Source organism: Anabrus simplex, chromosome 3 (assembly GCF_040414725.1).
Source record: "Anabrus simplex isolate iqAnaSimp1 chromosome 3, ASM4041472v1, whole genome shotgun sequence".
Taxonomy (NCBI): Eukaryota; Metazoa; Arthropoda; class Insecta; order Orthoptera; family Tettigoniidae; genus Anabrus; species Anabrus simplex.
In genome coordinates this window covers 5,407,400-5,432,398 of record NC_090267.1, presented here as the reverse complement: position 1 = coordinate 5,432,398, position 24,999 = coordinate 5,407,400, and the positions used below count along the sequence as shown (strand labels likewise).

Sequence of the window (24,999 nt, the reverse complement as noted above, 5' to 3'; positions counted from 1 at the left end):
ATCATCCACTTTACATTTGTTAGAAAACTCTTGCAAAAATTGGGAAGTCAATTGTAAAGAAGAGTTATCATCTTCAGAATGGTCAACCATGTCTTCAAAAATGAAAGCAGGGTATGTTGGCCAATCCTCTTTCCACAAACACTGGATAGTGTCACTTTTAACTTTGTTCCAGCTGTGAGCTAGATTGAAAACGACATCTCTAATGTTTGTACATACATACATACATACATACATACATACATACATTATCATTATAGACTGTTATGCGTTTCAGCATTCAGTCTGCAAGCCTCTGAGAATTTACTAAACGTTGCCACAATCCTCGATTTGCAACTAGTGCAGTGGCCTCATTCAGTTCTATACCTCTTATCTTTAAATAGTTAGAAACCGAGTCTAACCATCGCTATCTTGGTCTACCTCTACTTCTCTTACCCTCCATAGCAGAGTCCATTTTTCTCCTAGGTAACCTATCATCCTCCATTCGCATCACATGACCCCACCACTGAAGCTGGTTTATGCGTACAGCTTCATCCATCGAGTTCATTCCTAAATTAGCCTTTATCTCCTAATTCTGAGTACCCTCCTGTCATTGTTCCCACCTGTTTGTACCAGCAATCATTCTTGCTACTTTCATGTCTGTTACTTCTAACTTATGAATAAGATATCCTGAGTCCACCCAGCTTTCGCTCCCATAAAGCAAAGTTGGTCTGAAAACAGACCGATGTAAAGATAGTTTTGTATGGGAGCTGACTTCCTTCTTACAGAATATTGCTGATCGCAACTGCAAGCTCACTGCATTAACTTTACTACACGTTGATTCAATCTCACTATATTACAATCGTGGGAGAACACACAACCTAAATACTTGAAATTATCGACCTGTTCTAGCTTTGTATCACCAATCTGACATTCAATTCTATTGACTTTCTCACCTACTTCGAGAGGCTAATTTTCATACCATACTCATTCCACCTATTTTCAAGTTCAAAGATATTAGACTGCAGGCTTTCGACACAGTCTGCCATTAAGACCAAGTTGTCAGCTTAGGCCAAACTGCTTACTACATTTCCACCTAAGAGAATTCCTCCCTGCCATGTTATACCTTTCAGCAGATGATCCATGTAAACTACAGACAGCAAAGGTGAAAGATTACAGCCTTGTCTAACCCCTGTAAGTACCCTGAACCAAGAACTCAATTCTACCATCAGTTCTCATTGAAGCCCAATTGTCAACATAAATGCCTTTGATTTTATAATCTACCTTTAATTCCATAGTCCTCCAGTATAGTGAACATCTTTTCCCTCGGTACCCTGTCATATGTTTTCTCTAGATCTACGAAACATAAACACAACTTCCTATTCCTCTCGCAGCATTTTTCAATTACCTGGCGCATACTGAAAATCTGATCCTGACAGCCTCTCCGTGGTCTGAAACCACACTGGTTTTCATCCAACTTCCTCTCAACGACTGATCGCACCCTTCCTTCCAAGATGCCAGTGAATACTTTGCCTGGTATACTAATCAATGACTTAGATGCAATTACTGCTTTTGTCCAATCTGAAGGTACCTTACCAACACTCCACGCTAATTTTACTACACTATGAAGCCATTTCATCCCTGCCTTCCCACTATACTTCACCATTTCAGGTGTAATTTCATCTATTCCTGCTGCCTTATGACAATGGAGTTTTTTTTACCATCCTTTCCACTTCCTCAAGCATAATTTCACCATTATTTTCCTCCTCCCCATGAGCTTGGCTGTTTATAACACCACCATGATGATTTCCTTTTACATTGAGAAGATGTTCAAAATATTCCCTCCACCTCTCCAGTGATTCCGTGGGATCTATTATGAGTTCATCTGAATTACTGAAAACACTGTTCATTTCCCTTTTCACTCCCTTCCTAAGATTCTTTATTACTGTCCAGAAAGGTTTCCCTGCTGCTTGACCTGGCCTTTCCAGGTTATTACCAAAATCTTCCCACGACTTCTTTTTGGATTCAACAACTATTTGTTTTGCTCTGTTTCTTTCATCGACGTAAAAATCTCAGTCTACCTTGGCCCTTGTTTGGAGCCATTTCTGATAAGCCTTCTTTTTATGTTTACAGGCTGCTCTCAATTCATCATTCCACCAAGACGTTCGCCTTTTCCAATCCTTATACACAGTTGTTCCTAGGCATTCCCTTGCTGTTTCTACTACAGCATCCCTGAATGCCACCCATTCACTTTCTATGTCCTGAACCTGCTTACTGTCTACTGCTCGAAACTTCTGACTAATCATATCCATATACTTCTGTCTAATTTCCTCGTCCTGGAGATTTTCTACCCTTATTCGTTTGCAGACAGATTTCACTTTCTCTACCCTAGGCCTAGAGATACTTAGCTCACTACAGATCAGATAGTGGTCTGTATCATCGAAAAATCTGCGAAAAACTCGTACATTCCTAACAGATTTCCTGAATTCAAAGTCTGTTAAGATATAGTCTATTATGGATCTGGTACCCCTAACCTCCCATGTGTAGCGGTGAACAGCGTTAGGCTTGAAGAATGTATTCGTAACAGCTAAACCCATACTAGCACAGAAGTCCAGCAAACGCTTCCCATTCCCATTAGCTTCTATATTTTTCCCACATTTACAAATCACCCTTTCGTATCCTTCAGTTCTATTCCCAACTCTCGCATTGAAATCGCCCATTAGCACTATGCTATCCTTGCTGTTGACCCTGACCACGATGTCACTCAATGCTTCATTAAACTTGTCAACTTCATCCTCATCTGCACCCTCACATGGTGAATACACGGACACAATTCTTGTCCTAATTCCTCCAACTGACAAGTCTACCCAGATCATTCGCTCATTTACATGCCTAACAGAAACTATGTTGCGTGCAATGGTATTCCTGATAAAGAGCCCTACCCCAGACTCTGCCCTTCCCTTTCTAACACCCGTCAAGTACACTTTACAATATCCTATCTCTTCCTCATTATCTCCTCTTACCCGAATATCACTTGCTCCTAGCACATCCAGATGCATCCTCTTTGCTGACTCAGCCAGTTCTACCTTCTTTCTTCAATAAGCCCCATTAATATTGATAGCTCCCCATCGAATTCCATTTCGTTCGCCAAGTTGTTTCCAAGGAGTCCCTTGCCTGTCAAATGGGAATGGGACTCCATTACTCCCATAGGTGCGAGGCTTGCTTAAAACGTTCTGAGCTCGGTAAATTCGTGAAGCAGGATGCTAGCCTACTTGCACATAGTCCAAGTGAGGATCTCTCCTCTAACGGGTTATGGACCACCGGTGAATTATATAGTCCTAGCCGCCTGAGCACAAGGAGGGCCACGACTCAGAATATGTCCAAGATGCCACTCCCATTCCATAGCAACTGGTATCCCGACTCTCAGGACCACTTACTAGGCCACTCAGCCATTGCCCATGGTTCATGAACTAGGGCGTGACCACAGTAACCCACAAACATGAACCATTCTAATGTTTGTTTTTTTCTAGAAATGTATTTCTTCATCAGTTTGTTTTATTGTATCAGAAAGGAGCAATTTTTTGTAATTAGCTTTTATTTGCTTAATAACATTTTGGTCCAGAATGAGTAGATATTGAAGAGAGGAGGGAGGGAATACAGTATGATACGTGTTTCCTGAGAGCGCTGGATTACCCGACGTGGTGGACTAAGCAACCGCCGGATTATCGAGATTGTACTGTTCAAACATACATTTTCACTATAGACTGTTACGCCTTTCAGTTTTCAGTCTGCAAGCCTCTGTAATTTTACTAAACTTTGAAACAATCCTCCTTTAGTATCTCACCCCGTAGCCTTGTTTAGTTCTATACTTATACCTGAGGCTAACCATTGTCCTCTTTGTCAGCCTCTATGACTCTTAGAATAGAATAGAATTTTATTCAGTCATTAAAAGTATGTTACATACAATAGACATTCTCAAAAAATAAAATCATAATATACAGTACACAGACAAACTAACAACAAATTGTAATTTCAGTATATCAGATTCATTAATTTCTTGGTATTTGTGCCCTGAGTAAAAGGTATGGATGAGTGACCACTTTTTAAGTTTATTTTTGAATATCTTAGATGGTAGTTCTTATAGATCTGAAGGCAGTTTATTAAACATCTTCAAGTGAGCAACGAAATGGCTTAATGCCGTCTTTTGTAACCTGTGGCGAGCTAAATCAACTTGTTTATCTGACCTGGTATTATGTTAATGAACATCACTTCTGAGCTTAAGTTTGTCTGTTTCTGCATATACGTTAAGAAGTGCATTATATATGTGTGTGTGTGTGTTCACTCCAGTCATAATGGAAAGCTTAATAAATATAGGTCTACAATGTTTAATCATAGAAGATTTTGTTACAATATGTAATGTCCTTTTCTGGATGACTAAGTCCATTATTCTCTCAGGTAACCTAGCTTCCTGCATTTGTCTGACATATCCTCACCACTGAAGGCAGTTTACGTGAACAGCTTCATTATCAAGTTCATTCCTCATTTAGCCTGTGTTTCTTCATTGCGAGTACCATCATGCCATTGTTCCCACTTGTTTTAACAGCGATCATTGTCACTAATTTCATGTCTTGTACTTCTTACTTATGAATCATATATCGAGAGTCCAGCCACCTTTCACTCTCGTAAAGCAAAGTTGGTCTGAAAACAGGTTGGTGTAAAGATAGTTTTGTTGGGATCTGACTTCTTTCTTACGGAATACTGTTGATTGCAGTCACTGCATTTCTTCTTCTGCACCTTCATTTAATCTCGCTTACTATACTACCATCATGGGAGAATACACATCCTAAATACTTGAAATATTCTACATGTTCCAGCTTTCTTTTAACAACCTGACTTTAAATTCTCTTAGGTTTCTTACATACTGACATCAATTTAGTCTCAGAAAGGCTAGTTTTCATAACATACTCCTTGAACCTATTTTCAAGTTCCGAGATATTAGACTGTAGGCATTCAGCATAATGTGCCATGAAGACCAAACTGCTGACTGCATTTCCCTCCCTTCAACTTTATAACTTTCAGTAGATGTTCCATGTAAACTGTGAACAACAAAGGTGAAATATTACAGCCTTGTCTATAAGTACCTTGAACCAATGTCGTTGTACCACAGCCCAATTGCTCATAGTCCCATTGTATGGCTAACATTTTTCCGTGGCACTTAGTCACAACCGTTCTCTAAATCTATGAAGCATGAATGTAACTCTCATAGGTTTGTTAATTACCTTACATATGACAGCCCCTCTGTGGACTGGAACCTCAGTTGTTTTCATCCAGCTAACTCTCTAACAGTGTTCATACTCTCTGTTGCAAAATGCCTGTGAACATGTCTCCTGGTATACTGATCAATGAAATAGTTCAATAGTATTTGCACTCCTTCCAGTTTCCTTGCTTGTGGATATATTACACGTAGTCTCAGGAAGAATCTCTCGTCTAACTTGTTAGGGACCAGTGATGGTGCCGCCTGGACAAAAGCAATATGTCCAGAATAGATTCCATATTAACTGGTATTTTGACTTTTAGGATCAGTTTCTGGGCCACTCAGCCATTGCCCATGGTTCATGAACTAGCACGTGACTACAGTAAACCACACCACAAACCATAAAAATATTTCTAGGGGCAGGTTAGTGGATCCCTGGCAAGGGAGGATATCTCCTGTCATTACTTTAGGTATCACTTCACATCATTTTTGTATGATTTTCCCATTCCCACACATGCTTCCATGTTAGTAAATTATTCCCTGTATCTCTACATCTTGAAATGATTGGGGCCAAGTTTGGAGTAAGTGGGTGTACTTTACAGAGAAAGATGTATACAGGCCTGCTTTTGTCTTTAGGCACATTAGAAGGTTTGGAGTAAGTGGGTGTACTTTACAGAGAAAGATATATACAGGCCCGCTTTTGTCTTTAGGCACATTAGAAGGTTTGGAACACATTTCATTGATTTTCTGACTTCATGAAATAGTAGAAGGTTGTCCAGGTTTACTGCCCTTTAAATCAATAATTACTACCAGTGATATGATTAAACATTTCTATTGGGATCATATTTGAATGACCAATATTTAAAACAGTAGTCATAAGATGATTCTTAATTTATGTAGCGCATTGTGGACTTGTAAGAGCTCTATTGCTTGTATTTTGCAGGTTTGTCAAAGGAATGGAGGAAGCTGTGTTTGTCAAATGTGAGCCAGCATGGCCTCTGGATACAGAAGAAGAACCCTCTAACTTTGTAAGTGCATTGTCATAAAATATATCCCTCTAATGATTAGAGGGTATGGTGAATTTTATATTACAACATTCTACTTATAAGAAATTGATGGGCTCCCAGCTTTTCAATTTCAGTTTCCTTATATCCATGATTTGATAGTTGCTTTGTGTTTCCCAACTTTATCAAAGGAAAACACTGACAAATTTTAACAGTGCACCTAATCTGTTATAGTGAGTGCACAGTGATTTAGTGTTAACCAAAGCCTGATGCTTATTAGAAAATACTATTTAGAATAAGCTCTTATTTGAATTCAGTGTAATAAGATCTACTTTTAACTGAGTAGTAAATAACAGGAAAGTATTTACTTGAATTTGTAACTAAATTTTTAACCTACAAAAAATGTTGGCTACAGGACTCTGCATACTTGGATAAGTCTTACACTCTACAGGAGACTGGATACTGGTGTAAACATATCCAATAGCTGCGAGCATGTCTTTGAATGAAGAAGTTCAAAATTATTCTGAATACTATCAAAGCAGTGACAAAAAAGTAACCAGAATATAAAATTATTAAGTTGTGTTAGTAGAAAAAATGCTTTTAACTTCTAGATATTCCTAGAGTTTTGAGGATAATTCTAGGACCTTATGTCATTGATTCTGGATCACTAGAAGAACTGGGTACAGGAGGAAAATCAGAAGATGGGACAATCTCAAAACTTTATCCAAATGAAAGCACTAAGCAGAAAATCAAATGACTGTTAATGAAAAAATTCAAACTGGAAAGAGAAGAAGCTAAAAAATTTATAAACTCAAGTATTTTGTTCTACTGGAATATTACATCTCACTAGATTGCAGGTGAAAAGGGAATAACTTATGATATGAAGACTTAATGCTCCATCACAACCTTCAGATCCATTACCAATTTATTGTGAGACTTCCCTGGATTCTGACATCCTAAAAGAACAAGAATTCATAACTTGTAACATTTATGTTAACAGTAGTAACTGTATGACCATTATCTGCTCTGTAGTGAAGTAAGTACCGTAACGTGGGGTAATTCCGATATAATGGGGCATTATCGATCATTCGGTCTTCCTTCTGAAAACTGAGCCTTCCCGCGAAACCACGACGACAATGGATCCAATACGTGGCGTATAAACAAAGGGAACATTATTGGCTATCTGATTGCGCACTAAGAATATGTGCATTCTTGTCTACAATTCACCGGGAGAGGTTGTTAAGAAGTGAGAAATTTATTAAATTATCGCTGTCATTGGAAACTTCTGTTTCAGAAGGTCACATACCATACACTGGCGGTAAGTTAATACTGCAATCCTATCTTCTGTTATTTGGTATCATATAAAGCTTTTGCGCGAGTTTCTACATTACACTGTTTTAAAGTTACGGCTTTTTATATACGAAGTTGTCTTGGTATAGGGTAATACCGATCATGGTGAGGACATATGTGAAGAAACTGGGACCTGTCGGAAGGTGTAGATATAACCCTATCCACTTAGAGAATGCAGTAAAAGCTGTCCGTCAAGGGAAAATGAGTATCCGGAAAGCATCTGAACAGTTTGCTGTGCCATATACCACACTAAACGACAAATTGAAGAACAGATATTCACACAAGGAGGAGGAAAAAACTCTCGTTGAAGGGCTGCTGTTATGTGCCAGGTGGGGTTTCCCGCTCAGAAATACTGATATACGTAACATCGTCCAGGGTTACTTGAACCACGCTGGGAAGGTCGAGAAAAGGTTCGCAGATAACCGTCCCGGGTTAGAATGGATTCGAGGTTTTCTCAGGAGGAATCAGGAACTCACAGTGAGGATTGGGGAGAACACCAAACGATCCAGGGCAACAGTTACGAGAGATATTATCATGGACTATTTCCATAACCTGCAAAACACACTAGAGGGAGTCCCTATGTCAAATATTATAAATTATGATGAGACAATTTCTGTGATGATCCGGGAAATGTGAAGGTTGTTGTGAAACGTGGGGTCAAACATCCTGAGAGAATTTTAGACTCGTCGAAAACGAGTATCAGTGTTATGGTGGCTGCGGCTGCAGACGGTACAGTGTTACCACCATTCACCGTCTACAAAAGTAAGCATCTGTATGACACGTGGACAGAAGGAGGGATCAGCGGTGCTGGTTATAGCCGAAATATGAGTGGCTGGTTTGATCTTACGATGTTCGAGGCATGGTTTAAGAAAATTATGTTGCCTTATATAAAGACATTACAGGGGCCCAAAGTCATGATAGGCGATAACTTGTCGAGCCATCTCTCAATTAACGTAATCAAGCTATGTGAAAAGCATGACGTCAAATTTGTTCTATTGCCTCCGAATGCTACCCACCTTTGCCAGCCTCTCGATGTTGCCTTCTTTCGTCCCCTAAAGATGGCTTGGCGAAGTGTGCTGGATGAATGGAAGAAAACGAATAGGGGAGTGGTGCACAAATCAGAGTTCCCTAAACTTCTAAAAGAGACATTTAATAAGATAGGTGTAAATTGTGCAACGAATATTATTTCTGGGTTCAGAAAAACGGGTATTGTTCCTTTCTGTCCAGAAAACGTGCTACGCCAGATTCCACATGATGACAGTGCTGATGACATCAGTCGAGAACGATCGTGGACTGCATCGTTCGTTCAACATCTCGAGCGAGCCCGGGTTGGAGAGGCAAGTACAAATGCACCGGTTCGCCGTGCGAAGCGCTTGACTGTTCCTCCCGGCAAAGGGATCGTGGTGAGAGATTTGGCCACCAATGCAGCTGACAAGGATAATGATGATGATGATCAAAGTATAGAGACTGTTGGTTCGAATAGTTTTACTAAATAGCTTGAAAATAGAATGTGTTTAGAGACTTCAATTTTCTTATTTCTAGTGATTTAATGATTGTTTATTTGCTTTGTTTTAGGTTTATATGTTAAGAAATATTTAAAAAAAGTAAAAATGTGATCGGTATTACCCATAAGACGGTCAAATACCGATAATCAAGAAAAATAAATGACTGATCGGAATTACCCCACTCCATGGGGTAACACCGATCACCGATTTTTATTAATTTTTTTCAATATTATCAACTACTTACGATTCTTTGTTACGTCAAATAAAAGCTAATGAATCATTAATCTTATATATTTAATTTGGTAAGTACTACGTAAATAACGCGGAACGTATCCGAAAAAAACCTTAAAAAATGATCGGAATTACCCCATTTGACGGTATCTCTAGGCCTGGGATAGAGAAAGTGAAATCTGTCTGCAAAGAGTAAGAGTAGTAAATCTCCAGGACAAGGAAATTAGGCAGATGTATGTGGATACGATTAGTGAGAATTTCTGAACAGTGCACAGTAAGCAGGTTCAGGATATAGAAAGAGAATGGAAAGCTGTAGCAGAAACAGAAAGGGAACAACTGAGTGTAAAGATGGGAAGAAGCGAATATGTTGGTGAATGATAAAGTGAGAGCAGCTTATCAAAAATAGCTCAAAACAGGGGCTGATGCAGAGAGGGAATTGCATGTAGAATAAACAAACAGAGTGAAACAAATAGTCATTGAATCCAAAAAAAAAAAAAAAAAAAAAAAAAAAAAAAAAAATTTAAATATTTTGATAATGACCTGGAAAGGCTAGGTCAAGCAGCAGTGAAACCTTTGTGGGCAGTAACAAATAATCTAATGAAGGGAGGCAAAATAGAAAATGAACAGTGTTTTAGGTCATTAAGGTGAACTAATAATAGATTCCAGTGAATCATTGGACAGGTGGAGGGAATATTTTGAAGTTCTTCTCAGTGTAAAAGGAAATATTCCTGGTGTTGTCATAAACAACCAAGCTCATGGGAAGCAGAAAAATTATGATGGTGAAATCACTCCTCGGGAAGTGGAAAAGGTGGTATAAACTCCATTGTCATAAAGCAGCAGGAATAGATGAAATTACACCTGAAATGGTGAAGTATAGTGGGAAGGCAAGGATGAAATGGCATCGTAGGGTAGTAAGATGAGCTGGAGAGTTTGGTAAGGTACCTTCAGATTGGACGAAAGCAGAAATTGCACCTATCTATAAGCAAGGGAACAGGAAGGATTGCAACAACTATCAAGGTATCTCATTGATTAGTATACCAGGCGCCGGGCTGAGTGGCTCAGGCGATTGACACGCTGGCCTTCTGACCCCAACTTGGCAGGTTCGATCCTTAAGGGTTATAAATTTCATGTTGTAGGTCCGTATTGAACTGAGAATAACATATGAGTAACAACACAGTAAAGGTTTCCACCTATTCAATACAAAATATATATTCACAATATTTTAAAATTACATGGAACTAGTTTCGACCCATCTAGGGGTCATCATCAGCCACATCAAAGCAAAGATCACTCTTGACGAAATCCTAAGAACTTGTTAATTTTAACAGTAAGATTATTATGGAATAACAAGTGAATGTGGTAAATGAAAAGATATGTTAGTATGCAACAGTTATCATGGATAAAAAAGTATATATTGAAAAAACAAAAAAAACTTTTTCACAGACAGCTCATTTTCCATAATCAAAAAAGACCCCACCCAAAAAATTCAAATACTACTTAAACAAACTCTTAAAAACACTTCATTTTTATTTACCGAACCGGAAAAATCCAAACTCATACAAATGAACCCAGGACTCCCCACTGCTAAAGCTCTTCCCAAAATACACAAAGCCGGAGTTCCCATCCGGCCAATTATCAACTATAGACCGAGCCCCTTATACAAAATATCACAATTCATCCAATGTTTCTTAAGAAAAAATTATCAATTTTTATCCAAAGAGTCTATTAAAAACACATCAGAGCTAGTAAAAAACTTAACAAGTTCAATTTGCAACCTGATCACTCTATCCACTCTTTCGATATTGTAAACATGTACCCAAGCATACAACTATCAAAATTAATTCTGATAATTATAAACAATTTAAACAAAAACAGCCACTTAAGCAAACTAGATATACAAGACTTTATCACAGTATTAAAACTAATCCTCAATAATAACTTTTCACTTTCGACAATGTCATATATCAACAAGATTGTTTGGCAATGGGGTAGCAGAAATATACCTGGATTTCCTCGAATACACCAAAATTGACAGTGAATTTGAAAACATTCTCTTTTGGGCCAGATATGTTGACAATGTCTTTGTAATCATGAATGAGAAATCAATTAACGCATCCACCACTTACCACCCTCTTAAGACTCAACAATATTGATCCTCATATCAAATTCATACTAGAATCCGAATCAAATCTAAAAATCAACTTTCTAGATTTAACCATCACTAGAAACTCAGGTTCTTTCAGTTATAAAATATTCAGAAAACCCACTCAAACAGCCTCCACCATTCACCAAGATTCAGTGCACCCGCAGTCCCACAAATGAGCCACATACAACAGCCTAGTTCACCGAGCCTTCAGCATACCTACGTCCAAGAAAGATCTAAAGAACAAATTCAACACAATCCGCGGAATCACAAAATTCAATGGCTTCAGCAACCATTTTATAGAAAGGATAATCAATAAACATAAATATCGCCCAAAAACTATCCTCAAAAAAGAAACAACTAAACCTCTAACATTTTCTACCTTCACGTTCAACAATGATATCTACAAGTTAACCAATATCTTTAAGAAACAAGGCGTTAAAATAGCCTTCAAAACCAACTATAAGAACATGAACGTTTTACACAATACTTCACACATCAACAGGACCAGCAGTTTTTTTTAATCAGGAGTTTATAAGATGAAATGTAACACCTGTGGAAAAACCTACATCGGGCAAACCGGTAGAAACTTCAATATCAGATATCACGAGCACACTAACGCAATAAAATACAACAAGTTTTCAGCCATCGGCCAACACATGCAAGATTATAACCATAATTTCACCAATATCGAACAAGACATGGACATCCTCGTATTAGCAAACAAGGGCCCTTTACTCGACATAATGGAAAATTACTACATACACCTAGACCAATACTTTAATGCCAGTCACAATCTCAATGAAATCTCAGAGAAACCCAACATACTCTTCGATCTATTTATCACTTTCCTCAGAAACAATAATGCAGCCAACCAAAACTCAATCCTAAATTTAATCAAAGGTACTTTTCCGAGACAATTACCCTTTCTCCCGTACCCTTCAACCCCATCTTAAGCCCTCTTCCCCTCCTAAACCACCTCCACTCTTCCTAAGCCATATATAATTTTATATATGTCATTTAACATTGCATTCTTCATTAAAAGGACTTACTGTTTTCTATGATTATATAATTTTTACAACACTAAGCCCCCTTTTATACTTTGTTCCAAACCTCTTATGTATATTCCTTGTATATTTATTAGCTATTACTCACCTGTCCCTTACTAACATCTCTTTTCATTTACCACATTCACTTGTTATTCCATAATAATCTTACTGTTAAAATTAACGTATTCTTAGGATTTCGTCAAGAGTGATCTTTGCTTTGATGTGGCTGATGATGACCCCTAGATGGGTCGAAACTAGTTCCATGTAATTTTAAAATACGTATTGTAAATATATTTTGTATTGAATAGGTGGAAACCTTTACTGTGTTGTTACTCATAGGTTCGATCCTGGCTCAGTCCGGTGGTATTTGAAGGTGCTCAAATACGTCAGCCTCGTGTCGGTAGATTTATTGGCACGTAAAAGAACTATGGGACAAAATTCCGGCACCTTGGCATCTCCGAAAACCTTGAAAGAGTAGTTAGTGGGACGTAAAACAAATAACATTATTATTAGTATACCAGGCAAAGTATTCACTGGCATCTTGGAAGGGAGGGTGCGATCAGTCGTTGAGAGGAAGTTGGATGAAAACCAGTGTGATTTCAGGCCACAGAGAGGCTGTCATTATCAGATTTTCAGTATGCACCAGGTAATTGAAAAATGCTACAAAAGGAATAGGCAGTTGTGTTTATGTTTCATAGTCCTAGAGAAAGCATACGACAGGGTACCAATGGGAATTTTTTTTGCCATACTGGGTGTACCGGGTGGTACACCCCCACGCCGCTAAGTCAAACTTTGTGCCAGTTGAAACTCCTCTACTGGAGGAAGCCGGAACTTTATCTACTGTGTTAATTTTCAAGTTTCTCAGAAGATGTCACTACTTGGAAATTTTGAAGTTTCTGAACTGGGTCGTTTTCGATGTATTTTTGTTTTACCTGTAGTAAGAAGTGTGGACATTCTCTTCCAGATGGCACTACTGAAGAAATACAATTATGCACCCTGGTGCGAAGTGAAAGAACTATGTTTGTGAAGAAATTTGGTGTTCATAAGTTTGTTCTTTGTTAAATTTCTTTCAGTCATTGTTTAAGTTGGCAATATTAACCCTTTCTTTCCCCTTGTTTTGAATTTACCAATCCCGAATTTGTCGAATTAATTTTCCACCAATAATGTGTTTCTTCTTCATCTTGTGTAGGGGTTTTCTTCGTTAGCCAATAAAATTCTTGTGGGAGGGTGTTCTCATTCTTGAAACGCCTCGAACTTTCCGCGAGAGTATATAAACTGCTGATTTTCGGGTCTCCGCGCCACTTCAGTAACATCTTTCAGTGTGTAAAGTACGTAGCAGGGGGCGGGAAGCGCCTCTTTCTTCGGGCAGCTGTTCAACCACAAGGTAATGGCCTTTTAATAACTTCTTTCCTTGCTAGCTCAGCAGTTTAACTCTCGGGGCAGGTCCGAAGCCTTTTCCATGTAACTTTCCTTTAAAATGTAAAGACACTCGGTATCAATTCTTTCTGTTTTAACTACAAATTGGGATAGAGAGTGCTTAACCCTCTCGAGCTCTCACTCATATTGCTTCGAGGTGAACTTATTTTCTCAACCGTTTCTTCCTGTCTAGCCTAATGTAAATTGTCTTCTCATATAAGTCACCTCCTTAGTATGGGATTAGCCCTTGCATTAACGGCCTAGTGCCAAGTAGGTTTTAAACAAAATGTATTAGGAGTGCAGCTTCGCCTCCTCTCAAATTGGTATTGTCGAGGCCATGTAATATTTCTGTTTCTTCACTTAATAGGCCTCAGTAGGTTGGGTATCTTTTTACCCCTGTGTCTATGTCCTTGGAGGACAGCTTGAAAGTTAAGTTTGGTGTGGCCTTTGATAGGCTTAAACTTTCAGAGCGGATCGCTCTTTTGAAATTGATTTTGGGTGCCTCGAGGAGGCTTTACCTTGTAATTGGGAGCAACTGCTTCTGAACATGATTGGGGTCTTCTGCCCCTTTGTCGAATCTTGTTTTTTTTTGGGTAAAGTTGGGCTAATTGCTCAAGAATTGTGAGTCCGGGGCTTGAAGCCCAAATCCTGTGAATACTGTAATTGTACATTTGTTACTTTGCTAGTCTGTACCTGCCATTCTTGTTATTTCTGGATTTTGCTAAGAAAATATAACCTTGTTAAATTTTATCTTAACTTTAATTTCGTATTCTGAGACCTGTTCACCCCCGCACCTTCTTTCACCTCTGCTGTTCCACAGATACCTCGGAACACTGGGGACTATGGAATTAAGGATACATTATTAAAATCAATCAAATGCATTTATGTTGACGCTTGGGCTGCAGTGAGAATTGATGGTAGAATGAGTTCTTTGTTCAGGGTACTTACAAGAATAAGAGAAGGCTGCAATCTTTCACCTTTGCTGTTTGTAGTTTAGATGGATCATCTGCTGAAAGGTATAAAATGGCAGGGAGGGATTCAGTTAGGTGAAAATTGAGTAAGCAGTCCAGCCTATGCTGACAACTTGGTTTTAATGGCAGATTGTGCCGAAAGCCTGGAGTCGATTATCTTTGAACTTGAAAATAGGTGCAATGGGTATGGTATGAAAATTAGCCTTTCGAAGACTAAATTGATGTCAGTGGATAAGAAATTCGAGAGAAATAAATGCCAGATTGGTGATGCAAAGCTGGAACAGGTAGATAATTTCAAGTATTTAGGATGTGTGTTCTCCCAGGATGGTAATATAGTAAGTGAGATTGAATCAAGGTGCTGTAAAGCTAATACAGTGAGCTCCCAGTTGCCATCAACTCTGCAATATGGGAGCGAAAGCAAAAGCTGGGTAGACTCACGATATCATTTTCATAAGCTAGAAATAACAAGCATGAAAGTAGCGAGATTGATTGCTTGTACAAACAGGTGGGAACAATAGCAGGAGGTTACTCGGAACGAGGAGACAAAGGCTAAGTTAGGAATGAACTTCATGGATGAAGCTGTATGCATGAACTAGCTCTGATGGTGGCGTCATGTGAGATGAATGGAGGAGGATATGTTACCCAGGAGAATAATGGACTCTTTTATGGAGCATAAGAGGAATAGAGAGAGATCAAGTTGACGATGGTTTGACACAGTTTCTAAGGATATAAACATGAGAGGTATAGAACAAAAATGAGGACACTGCACAGGTTGCAAATAGAGGATTGTGTCAACCTTTAGTAAATTCACAGAGTCTTGTAGACTGAGTGCTGAAAGGCCTAAGGGTCTAAAATTTTGTTTGTATGAAGGCAAGCTAATAGGTATCTCCGATAAATTTTTATAATTTATTACAAGGAGTGTACACACATTTTATTGATGTCATTTCTCAACATTGCCCCTGCTTTTCAACACACATGGTCCACCATTTCACAATCTTTCTGCTACCGTCTGATAAAGTGTTTTGATTGTGCAGCAAGCCACATATGCACCGTTTCCTTCACCTGTTGATTGGAGCTGAGTACGGCTTCATAGAGCATTTGTAAGTGGATCAAACAGATGGTAACCCAATGGAGCGAGATTGGGACTGTACACAGGATGCTCCAATACCTTGAAATGCAACATTCGAAGAGTTTGAGCGGTGTGGGTGGTGGTATGTGGACGCCCATTGTCATGCAACAATAGATCTCCTTCTAACTATCGACCTCTTTGTTTGTTACAAATTACAGGTTTCAGATTGTTTACCAGCATATCACTGTTCACTGTTTACAGTTTCTCCCTTTTCTTGGTAATTTTCCTGGATTGGCCCTTGAGAGTCCCAAAACAATGTGAGCATTTCCTGCAGAAGGTTGACTCTTGTATTTCTTTCTTGATGTAGGATCCAGGATGCTCTGACACTTGCTCTCTGGACGAAGTGGTGAACCCATGTTTCATCTCCAGTGATGCTGTGTTTCATTAGCATGATGGTCCAGTACGTGCTGACAGATTCTCACATGAATGCTCTTCATTCAGTTCTTTTGGAACCCATCTCAAGCAAACTTTGTGAAATTTTAGCCTGTTATGCATGATTTCATACGCAGAACCATGGCTATGGTGCATATGGTTTGCCACATCTTCAACAGTCTCTCTTCAGTTATTCAGGCTCATATTGCACACTTGTTCAATATCTGCATCAGTTAGGGCTGCAGGTAAATGCCCGGATCTTTCCCCATCCTTCACGCTTGTGTGGCCCCTTTGGAACTGTTCAGTCTGCTAGTGAACACTTCGCTGTGGCACAACATTGTCCCTGTAGTGTGCTGTAAGTCTTCTATTAATTTCCACTTTTGGAACACCCTCAGACCACCAAAAACGGATTACGCAATGCTGTTCTCCCTTGGTGCAAACTCAGAGTGTTGCGGCCATTTTACGTCACAACAGCACAGGCTGTACTGATCTGATAACACTGAAACCTGCCACACATATAGACAACAGCGGCTGGTGAGCACACATTGCCATAGGGCCAACCTAAAAACAATTGGAGCAAAATTGCAAATACTTATTGACTTGCCTACACATGTATGTATGTAGTAAATGTATCTTTTGTTTAAACTAATCTACTCTTACCGATTGGTTTATTTGATTTAATGTTATGTGATTCTTTGTTTGGTAATTTAGTAGAAATTTCCTAATGTAAGTGCAGTTAAGCATTTTCCTTCATATATCATACAAAATAATGTACCAGTGCTGTGTATGTAAATAAAAAAATGTTTGGTACCTTAACAGAAAATACATTTATGAACAAATACAATTAAAAATTAGGAAAACAGGCATACACGATCATGTGTGTGTGAGGGAGGAATTTTGTGTGTAGGGTTCCAGCCTAATATTTCACACACATACATGCTTGCACTCACATACTTAGGTAACATAACTAATTTTTAATTTTATTGTTGTTTTATACCTTTTACTTTTGTGCATGTATTTTGTTAAGTTCTACATCTTACAGAGTATTTTTGAGGTGCAGAGTACTTTGTTTTATTAGATGCCGACAGTGTAGCATTGCTTTAATTTATAGTACACAACCTACAGTCATTACGAAGGCATTGCATTGAAAAATGAAATGAAATGCCGTATGGCTTTTAGTGCCGGGATATCCCACGACGGGTTCAGCTCGCCAGGTGCAGGTCTTTCTATTTAACACCCGTAGGCAACCTGCGCGTCGTGATGAGGATGAAATGATGATGAAAACAACACATACACCCAGCCCCCATGCCATTGGAATTAACCCCTTAAGCGGGGAGCTCGGTTCACACTAGCTCACTCTCATGTGGGGAGCGATTTCCCTGATTGAAGAAAACATTTAATTACTTGATTAAAAACAATCTTAGACTAAAATGAACTATTGCAGGGCCAAAAGAGAAATATTTACTTGAATATAATATATTTAATTTGTGAAAAATTCTATTATTTTAATTTTTCAATACTTTATGCAAAAACGTACTAAGTGCTATCACACTGTGAAATCGAGATTTCTTCTTCCTAACAGCAAAGCTCTGATTTTTGTTTATACAGCAACTTTCACCTGAATATTTTAGGCAGTTTACTATCAATCTCTGCCTGCAAATAAATGTTTCTGTGTATGTAAATTGTAGATTTACAAAGTTTACATATACTTAAAAGATGTACAATGGAATAAATTATAATACTCACGAAATTTTCTGTTATGTTGGTTAGCGCTTGCGAGGGATCAAGTTTATATAACCTCCCTACAGTTACCAAGTGACACACACGGACTACATTACACTACAATACAGGTAAAATTTACAGTCTTCACAGTGTTACGTCTCACACAGCTGTTCATTATGATACACACGGAAGCAGGTCATGTTATATAACCTGTCTCGCCTTCGCATAATTTATATAGTTCCATTCCGAAACGCGATCGTTTTCTTATTATGTAAACTTTCCACCCTAGCCACCCTTTCCATAGCAAGAGGTTGTCATCAATTGAAATTTTGCCACCAGGGATATAAGCTTCCGAAAATGTTGCTAACAGGTGGTCAAATACTGGATTTATCTCGTATATTTTGGGAGGAAGTTGTGCATTATTCAATTCATTGTTAGAGATATGTAAAAAGCTGTGGAGGAAAATCTAATAGTAATAATAATAATAATAATAATAATAATGTTATTGGCTTCACGTTCCACTAACTACTTTTACGGTTTTCGGAGACACTGAGGTGCCGGAATTTAGTCCCACAGAAGTTCATTTGCATGCTAAGAAATCTACTGACAAGAGGCCGACGTATTTGAGCACCTTCAAATACCACCGGTCTGACCCAGAATAGAACCTGCCAAGTTGGGGTCAGGAGGCTGGCCAGGCCACTCAATCTGGCGAGAAAAAATCTCTTTTGTGTCATCACCTCATAGAAAGTAGGTGTAGTGAACAAGCGATTGAGAGAAATAGTGTCCTAATTTAGGTTTTTCTACAATCCCCTGCGGCAACAGTATGGCCATAAGAAGCTTTATTTCATCCTTATTTGTCCGGACACGGTCTTGATCTCGATTCCTTCCTTTTGTCTTACTAAACTGGGATTTATGTGCGATTTCCTGCTCGGCATCTTTTGTCTGTTCAGCTATGTTCTGGCATATCTCGTCATAAAAAAGTAATTGAAATATTTCGCTCAGTTTTGTTTTCCCTAAAAACACTCTTTTTACATCACGATGGAAATTTGGATAAAAGCGGGAATTTCTTTGTCCATTTTCAGTTTAAGTTGATGAAGAACTTGCAATGGTTGGATGGTAATTAGTATTATCGTCACAACTGTCACTGTCATGATCGCTACTTGAACTGGAATCGAACACGTGTCATCTCTTCTGCGACTGCTGAACATTCGCATCAGCTACGCCCAAACCCTGTATATTCGACCTTGCAGTACATTTTCCATGTAAATTCCTGTCACTTACGAATTCCCCTTTGGCAGAAATTACTTCACTAATATCACAATTCTCCCCACTAAATTCCAACATTTTGTTTATCATGACTCGTAAATCGTCTTCCTCTGACAGTGGGAGGCGGTAATTCGTTATAGATATTTTAGCGGAAAAAATGTAGGAAAAAGGATCGAATAGAACCCTGGTCTCAGCAGTTTGGCCAGAAATCATGAAATAGGACTGTATTACGGATGCGTACGATAATAAAATGTGTAACTCGCGATAAACACATGCCCCAGTCGTGAAGGATGAACTCAAGACTGGGGATAATAAATCAGGTCACAGTTCTAAAATGTCATCAGAGAAGTCTGTTCAGTGTCATAATCTCTAGAAATCCCTTCTACAGCAATATTATTATATCCAAGGGACGATTAGGCGATGAGCTAAAGCTTCAGCGCGGAGCTATTAGGCCTTAGGTCGTTCTTGCCCGGATTCAGCTTCGTTCTTTATGTTGCAACTCGTGGATGACACATTTGTATTGGGAGAATATAGTTGAAAAAATTCACATCAGAGGGAAGACTCATCCAGAATACACTGCTAAAAAGGAAATAAACCTCTGCAGGCAGGCAACTGAGAAAGAACATATAATCCGAATCGGCGGATATATCCGCGTTCCCCACCGAGCAAGCGACTTGTAGCCGTGGATAACCATGGAGTGATTTCATACCCACTATCTTCAGTTAGCAGTAATTGTCCTAAAATCTTGCTGGTGTCTGACTTACTGAACACTGTTCCCAGATACTCGAATCATGCGCACTTCCATGCCACTGGGATTCTATGCTTATGATCAGTGTACTTGAGTCACAAGTAACTTGCTTATTTATGCTTGGGAATCCTTTCTGGTTTACATAACCATCCCCAACATTGTGTGTGTTTTATAATATGTAGTTAGTGCTGCCTAACACACTGATTGCTGAATGTAGTTGAAGTTTGATTGTTAAATTAGATTACTGTGGATTTAAATATAATCAGCATGATAACCTGATGTCATACCCAAGTCATTAAAAGAAAAGGAGTAAAAGCTGAAGGCATGAAGTCATCTGATCTTTACATTAGTCATGGTGTCACTCAGGGCTCAGCATTATGTCTGTTTCTGTTTTTGGTGTTAATTATCTAGTTTACAGTGTGAACTCTACAGCCAGTACAACTTGCATACGAAATGCTAATACCGTAGAGGCAGTTAGGCAGATAACAACGTATAACCTATATTTAGAGCCCTGCATGGATGCGGATATCCACAAAGTTAGTGTCTTGGCGGATACAAACTGTTTGGCAGTGCAGAAAATTTTGCTGATAATTTCTAAATAATGATGTTTATCTATTTCCACTCAGGTATACTCTTATTTTTGCTTATGGTAATGCAACCTTGACATTGGTATGGGAGGATGGTGATATATGGAGAGCCTTGAAACCATAAAACTGTAAATCTGACCTAAGTCTAACTGGGTTCTGCCCACAATTAATGGAAGGAAGGAACAAAGTTCAATACCTTGGTAGTTGTCGCAGGAGAAAATCGCTCGTAAACCTGTGACTGTAGGGGTTCTGGTGCCAGGTATCAGGCCTGTTGTACTATATAAACACATCTATCCATTTCAATACCTTGTGTATAATATACTGTAGTTAAATATTTAAATTATCTACAGATAACCATTTTGTGGATGCAGATAACCACTCAAGGATGTGGGTGTGGATGAAGGAAGTGTGGATGCAGAGGGGAAGCGGATATTATATTGTATGACGTGTCAAGCTGTTAGGATTGTATTTGGATGCTAAATTGACAGAGGGGTCATCCTATTCCATTATGAAGCTTCAGTGGAAATCTGGGTACCCTAATCTAATATTGTTAAGCAACATCAGCTTAGTTTTAGTAAAAGCTCCATCACATGGTTCAGTTAGGCAGTACTATATGGCTGATAAAACAGGCATGAGGGAGTTTTTAACAAATGACTATGATCGGTGAAAAACGGTAAATAAAAATGTAAACAGACTCTGGGATGGGTTTAAAGCAATTGTTGAGGAATGTGAAAACAGGTTTGTACCATTAAAGGTGGTAAGGAATGGTAAAGACCCACTTATTATAACAGAGAAATAAGGAGCCTAAGAAGGAGGTGCGGAGTGGAAAGAAATAGAGATAGAGTTGCCTGTGGAAATAAGGAGAAATTGAGGGAACCTACCAGGAAATTGAATCGAGCAAAGAAGTCAGCTAAGGATGACATGATGGCAAGCATAATTGGCAGTCATACAAATTTTAGTAAAAAATGGAAGGGTATGTATTGGTACTTTAAGGCAGAAGCAGGTTCAAAGAAGGACATTCCAGGAATCATTAACATGCGAGAGGTCGCACCCGTGTCAATTTGCCGCACTTTTAAATATTTGTTAATAATTTCGTTGCTAGCCGCTGTAGGGCTTAGGGCTCTCATTTCATCCCTCCTCTCCCTCTCTCTCACCTGACGTTGATTATCAGCAGTGAATTGCCTGCTGCATTCCGGAGTAGTTTAAGTTTTCTTTCACTCTCACATCTGCCGCCTTCATGCGACCCCTCGCGTAGTGCATTCTTACATGACTGCATTTCCAAGAAAGTTTCTTAAGTAAAGTTCATGAGGTTTATGGTGGCTTTCAGTGAAGTGTGCTGCTGTACTTTTATCTTGAATTGTGACCAAATCATTCATTGTAATGTACAAATGGAAACGTTGCGGCAATTTGCTCACGCGGGACCTCTCGTGCTCTTAAAAGCTCTCGTAACTTTACCAGATTTTGCGACAAAATTCATTAATTTTTTTACATTGAGAAAATATTGTTACTGGGTAATTATGTTAGTACTAGTCGAAAGGCAGTTACACAGGGTACATATTAATATTTTTATCAGAGCATTCACCGCCAAAGGAAAATAGCAGCTCATTAAAATATGAAGCATGAGCAATTTGCCTTCGCGCGACCTCTCGCATTCTAAAACAGGTGTGACCTCTCGCGTGTTAATGAACAAGAGGAGTGTGCAGGCGAGGATCTTTAAAGGGGAGAAGTATTCAGTCAGCGGTATGTAAAGATTGTTGGTTACAGGGATAATAGCCAGTTAGAGGAGGTCACAAATACTTAAGGAGTATTAAAATTGACTTATGATAACAGTGGCATTTACAATAAGATGCTGAATTTGAAATATACTAAAGACAATGGATTGGGACATAGTATCATATGTGAAGTACTTATTTGATTATTGTTTGTTTGAAGGAGTTATACCAAATGAATGGAGAGTTGCTATAGTAGCCTCTGTGTATAAAGGAAAGGGTGATAGACAAAGCTGATAGTTACAGGCCAGTCTGTTTGACATGCATTGCATGTAAACATTGGGGCAGTTTAGTTTAAGGAAAGGTTATTCTACCGAAGTTCAAATTTTGGGATTCCAGCAAGATATAGCAGATATCTTGGATTCAGGAGGTCAAATGAATTGTTTCAAAATTGACCTTCTAAGGCATTTGATAGGGTGGATCATGGAAAACTACTGGCAAAAATGAGTGCAGTAGGACTTCACAAAAGAGTGACTAAATGGGTGGTCATATTTCCAGAAAATAGATTTCAGTGAATAAGAGTAGGTGAAGCTTCATCTGACCCTGTAAGAATTAAGAGGGGAATTCCTCAAGGCATTGATATTGCACCTTTATATTTTCTTATGCATATAAATGATATGAGTGAAGAAGTGGAATCAGAGATAAGGATTTTTGCAGTTGATGTTATTCTGTACAGAGTAATAAATAAGTAATGAGATTGTGAGCAACTGCAAATTGACCTTGATAATGTTGTGAGATGGACAGTAGGCAATGGTATGATCATAAACGGGGTGAAAAGTCAGGTTATGAGTTTGACAAATAGGAAAAGTCCTCTCAGTTTTAATTACTGTGTTGATGGGGTGAAAGTTTCTTACGGGAATAATTGTAAGCACCTAGGTGTTAATATAAGGAAAGATCTTCATTGGAATAATCACATAAATATCATAGTAAATAAATGGAACAGATCTCTGCGCATGGTTATGAGGGTGATTTGTAGTAAGGATGTAAAGGAGAGGGCATATAAGTCTCTGGTGAGACCCCAACTAGAGTATGGTTCCAGTGTTTGGGACCCTTCCAGGATTACTTGATTCAAGAACTGGAAAAAATCCAAAGAAAAGCAGTTTGATTTGTTCTGGGTGATTTCCAACAAAAGAGTAGCATTAAAAAATGTTGCAAAGTTTAGGCTTGGAAAACTTGGGAGAAAGAAGATGAGCTGCTTGACTAAGTGGTATGTTCTGAGCTGATTTAGATGTTGATTCTCATAGGGAACTTAAAATATTTGTCCCGATATGTTCCCAGCTGTTGGTGGGGAGATGGGGTGGAATGACATTAGTAGGCAAATAAGTTTGAGTAGTGTCTATAAAAGTAGGAAAGATCACAATATGAAGATGAAGTTGGAATTGAAGAGGACAAATGTGGGAAAATATTTATTTATAGGAAGGGGAGTTAGGGATTGGAGTAACTTACCAAGGGAGATGTTCAATAAATTTCCAATTTCTTTGAAATCATTTCGGAAAGGGCTAGGAAAGCAACAGATAGGGAATCTGCCATCTGGGCGACTGCCCTAAATGCAGATCATTAGTGATTGATTGAGTGATTGATTGATTGATTGATTGATTGATTGATTGATTGATTGATTGATTGATTGATTGATTGATTGATTGATCGATCGATCGATCGATCTCCAATAATTCTTTTCTCTCACCAAACCTTGCAATGGGGCAACTGAGAAAAACTGTCATTCACAAATTTTACATGAGTAGGTTTCGGAACGTTTTGAATTGTTTTCATCTTAATAGGATTTGGTCGTGTTCTGGTATCACTTTTTCATTACTTTCATGTGCATCTAACCAGAACCTCTATGAAGCATTTGGGCTTATTGACCATAGTAAAGGTTTTACATATGGTGTGAAAATTTTAGAGATTACTTCATTTAATTCAATTTCCTCAATCTTTTGAATCTGTGGATAATGCCATTCAGGTATCGGATATGGCATCTTTCAGTATGGTGAGCAATCATTAACTAACATTGTGTAGGCAATGTTCAGGAATTTTCCTGTTTGGAATCGAACACGTCTAAATTATGCTACAGGAGACTTATTATTTTCCTCTCATCTTTCAAGCTGGATATGTTTGCAATTTGCTCTTAAATAAAAGATCAGCATGGATTGTAATCATCTTCCACATGGCTCATGATAGTTTCAATTAGGAAAAACATTTCTTCTGTATGCTCCATGGTTGTCTGTATTCTCTCATCCCTCGATGATTCGTGAGTTTCGTAAGTGTCGTCATCTGCTTCATGTCATTTGCATATTCCCTTATTTTGCAGAGCTTTCTCTGTCCATTCTGTAACATTATTTATCCAAAAATGGACTTGACTGTTGTGAATATTGATAACTGTGTATGTTTGATCCTATAGTCACATTGAAATTTATCCGGGGCATTACCAGGAATGGGTAAGAAAATACAGTAGTCCCATCTGAAGATCTAGAACATACTGTAGCTCTATTCTAAATTATAAGCTTAAC

General features: G+C 38.6%; 1 protein-coding gene across 1 annotated transcript in view; it reads left to right on the top strand.

Moving 5' to 3' along the window:
* Nucleotides 1-24,999, top strand: part of LOC136866911 (zinc finger protein 431) — a 282,813-nt gene that overhangs the window by 208,180 nt on the left and 49,634 nt on the right. The window contains exon 5 of the mRNA XM_068226903.1: nucleotides 6,174-6,258. Coding sequence (XP_068083004.1) covers nucleotides 6,174-6,258 — 85 coding nt within the window. The remainder of the gene's footprint in view (nucleotides 1-6,173; nucleotides 6,259-24,999) is intronic.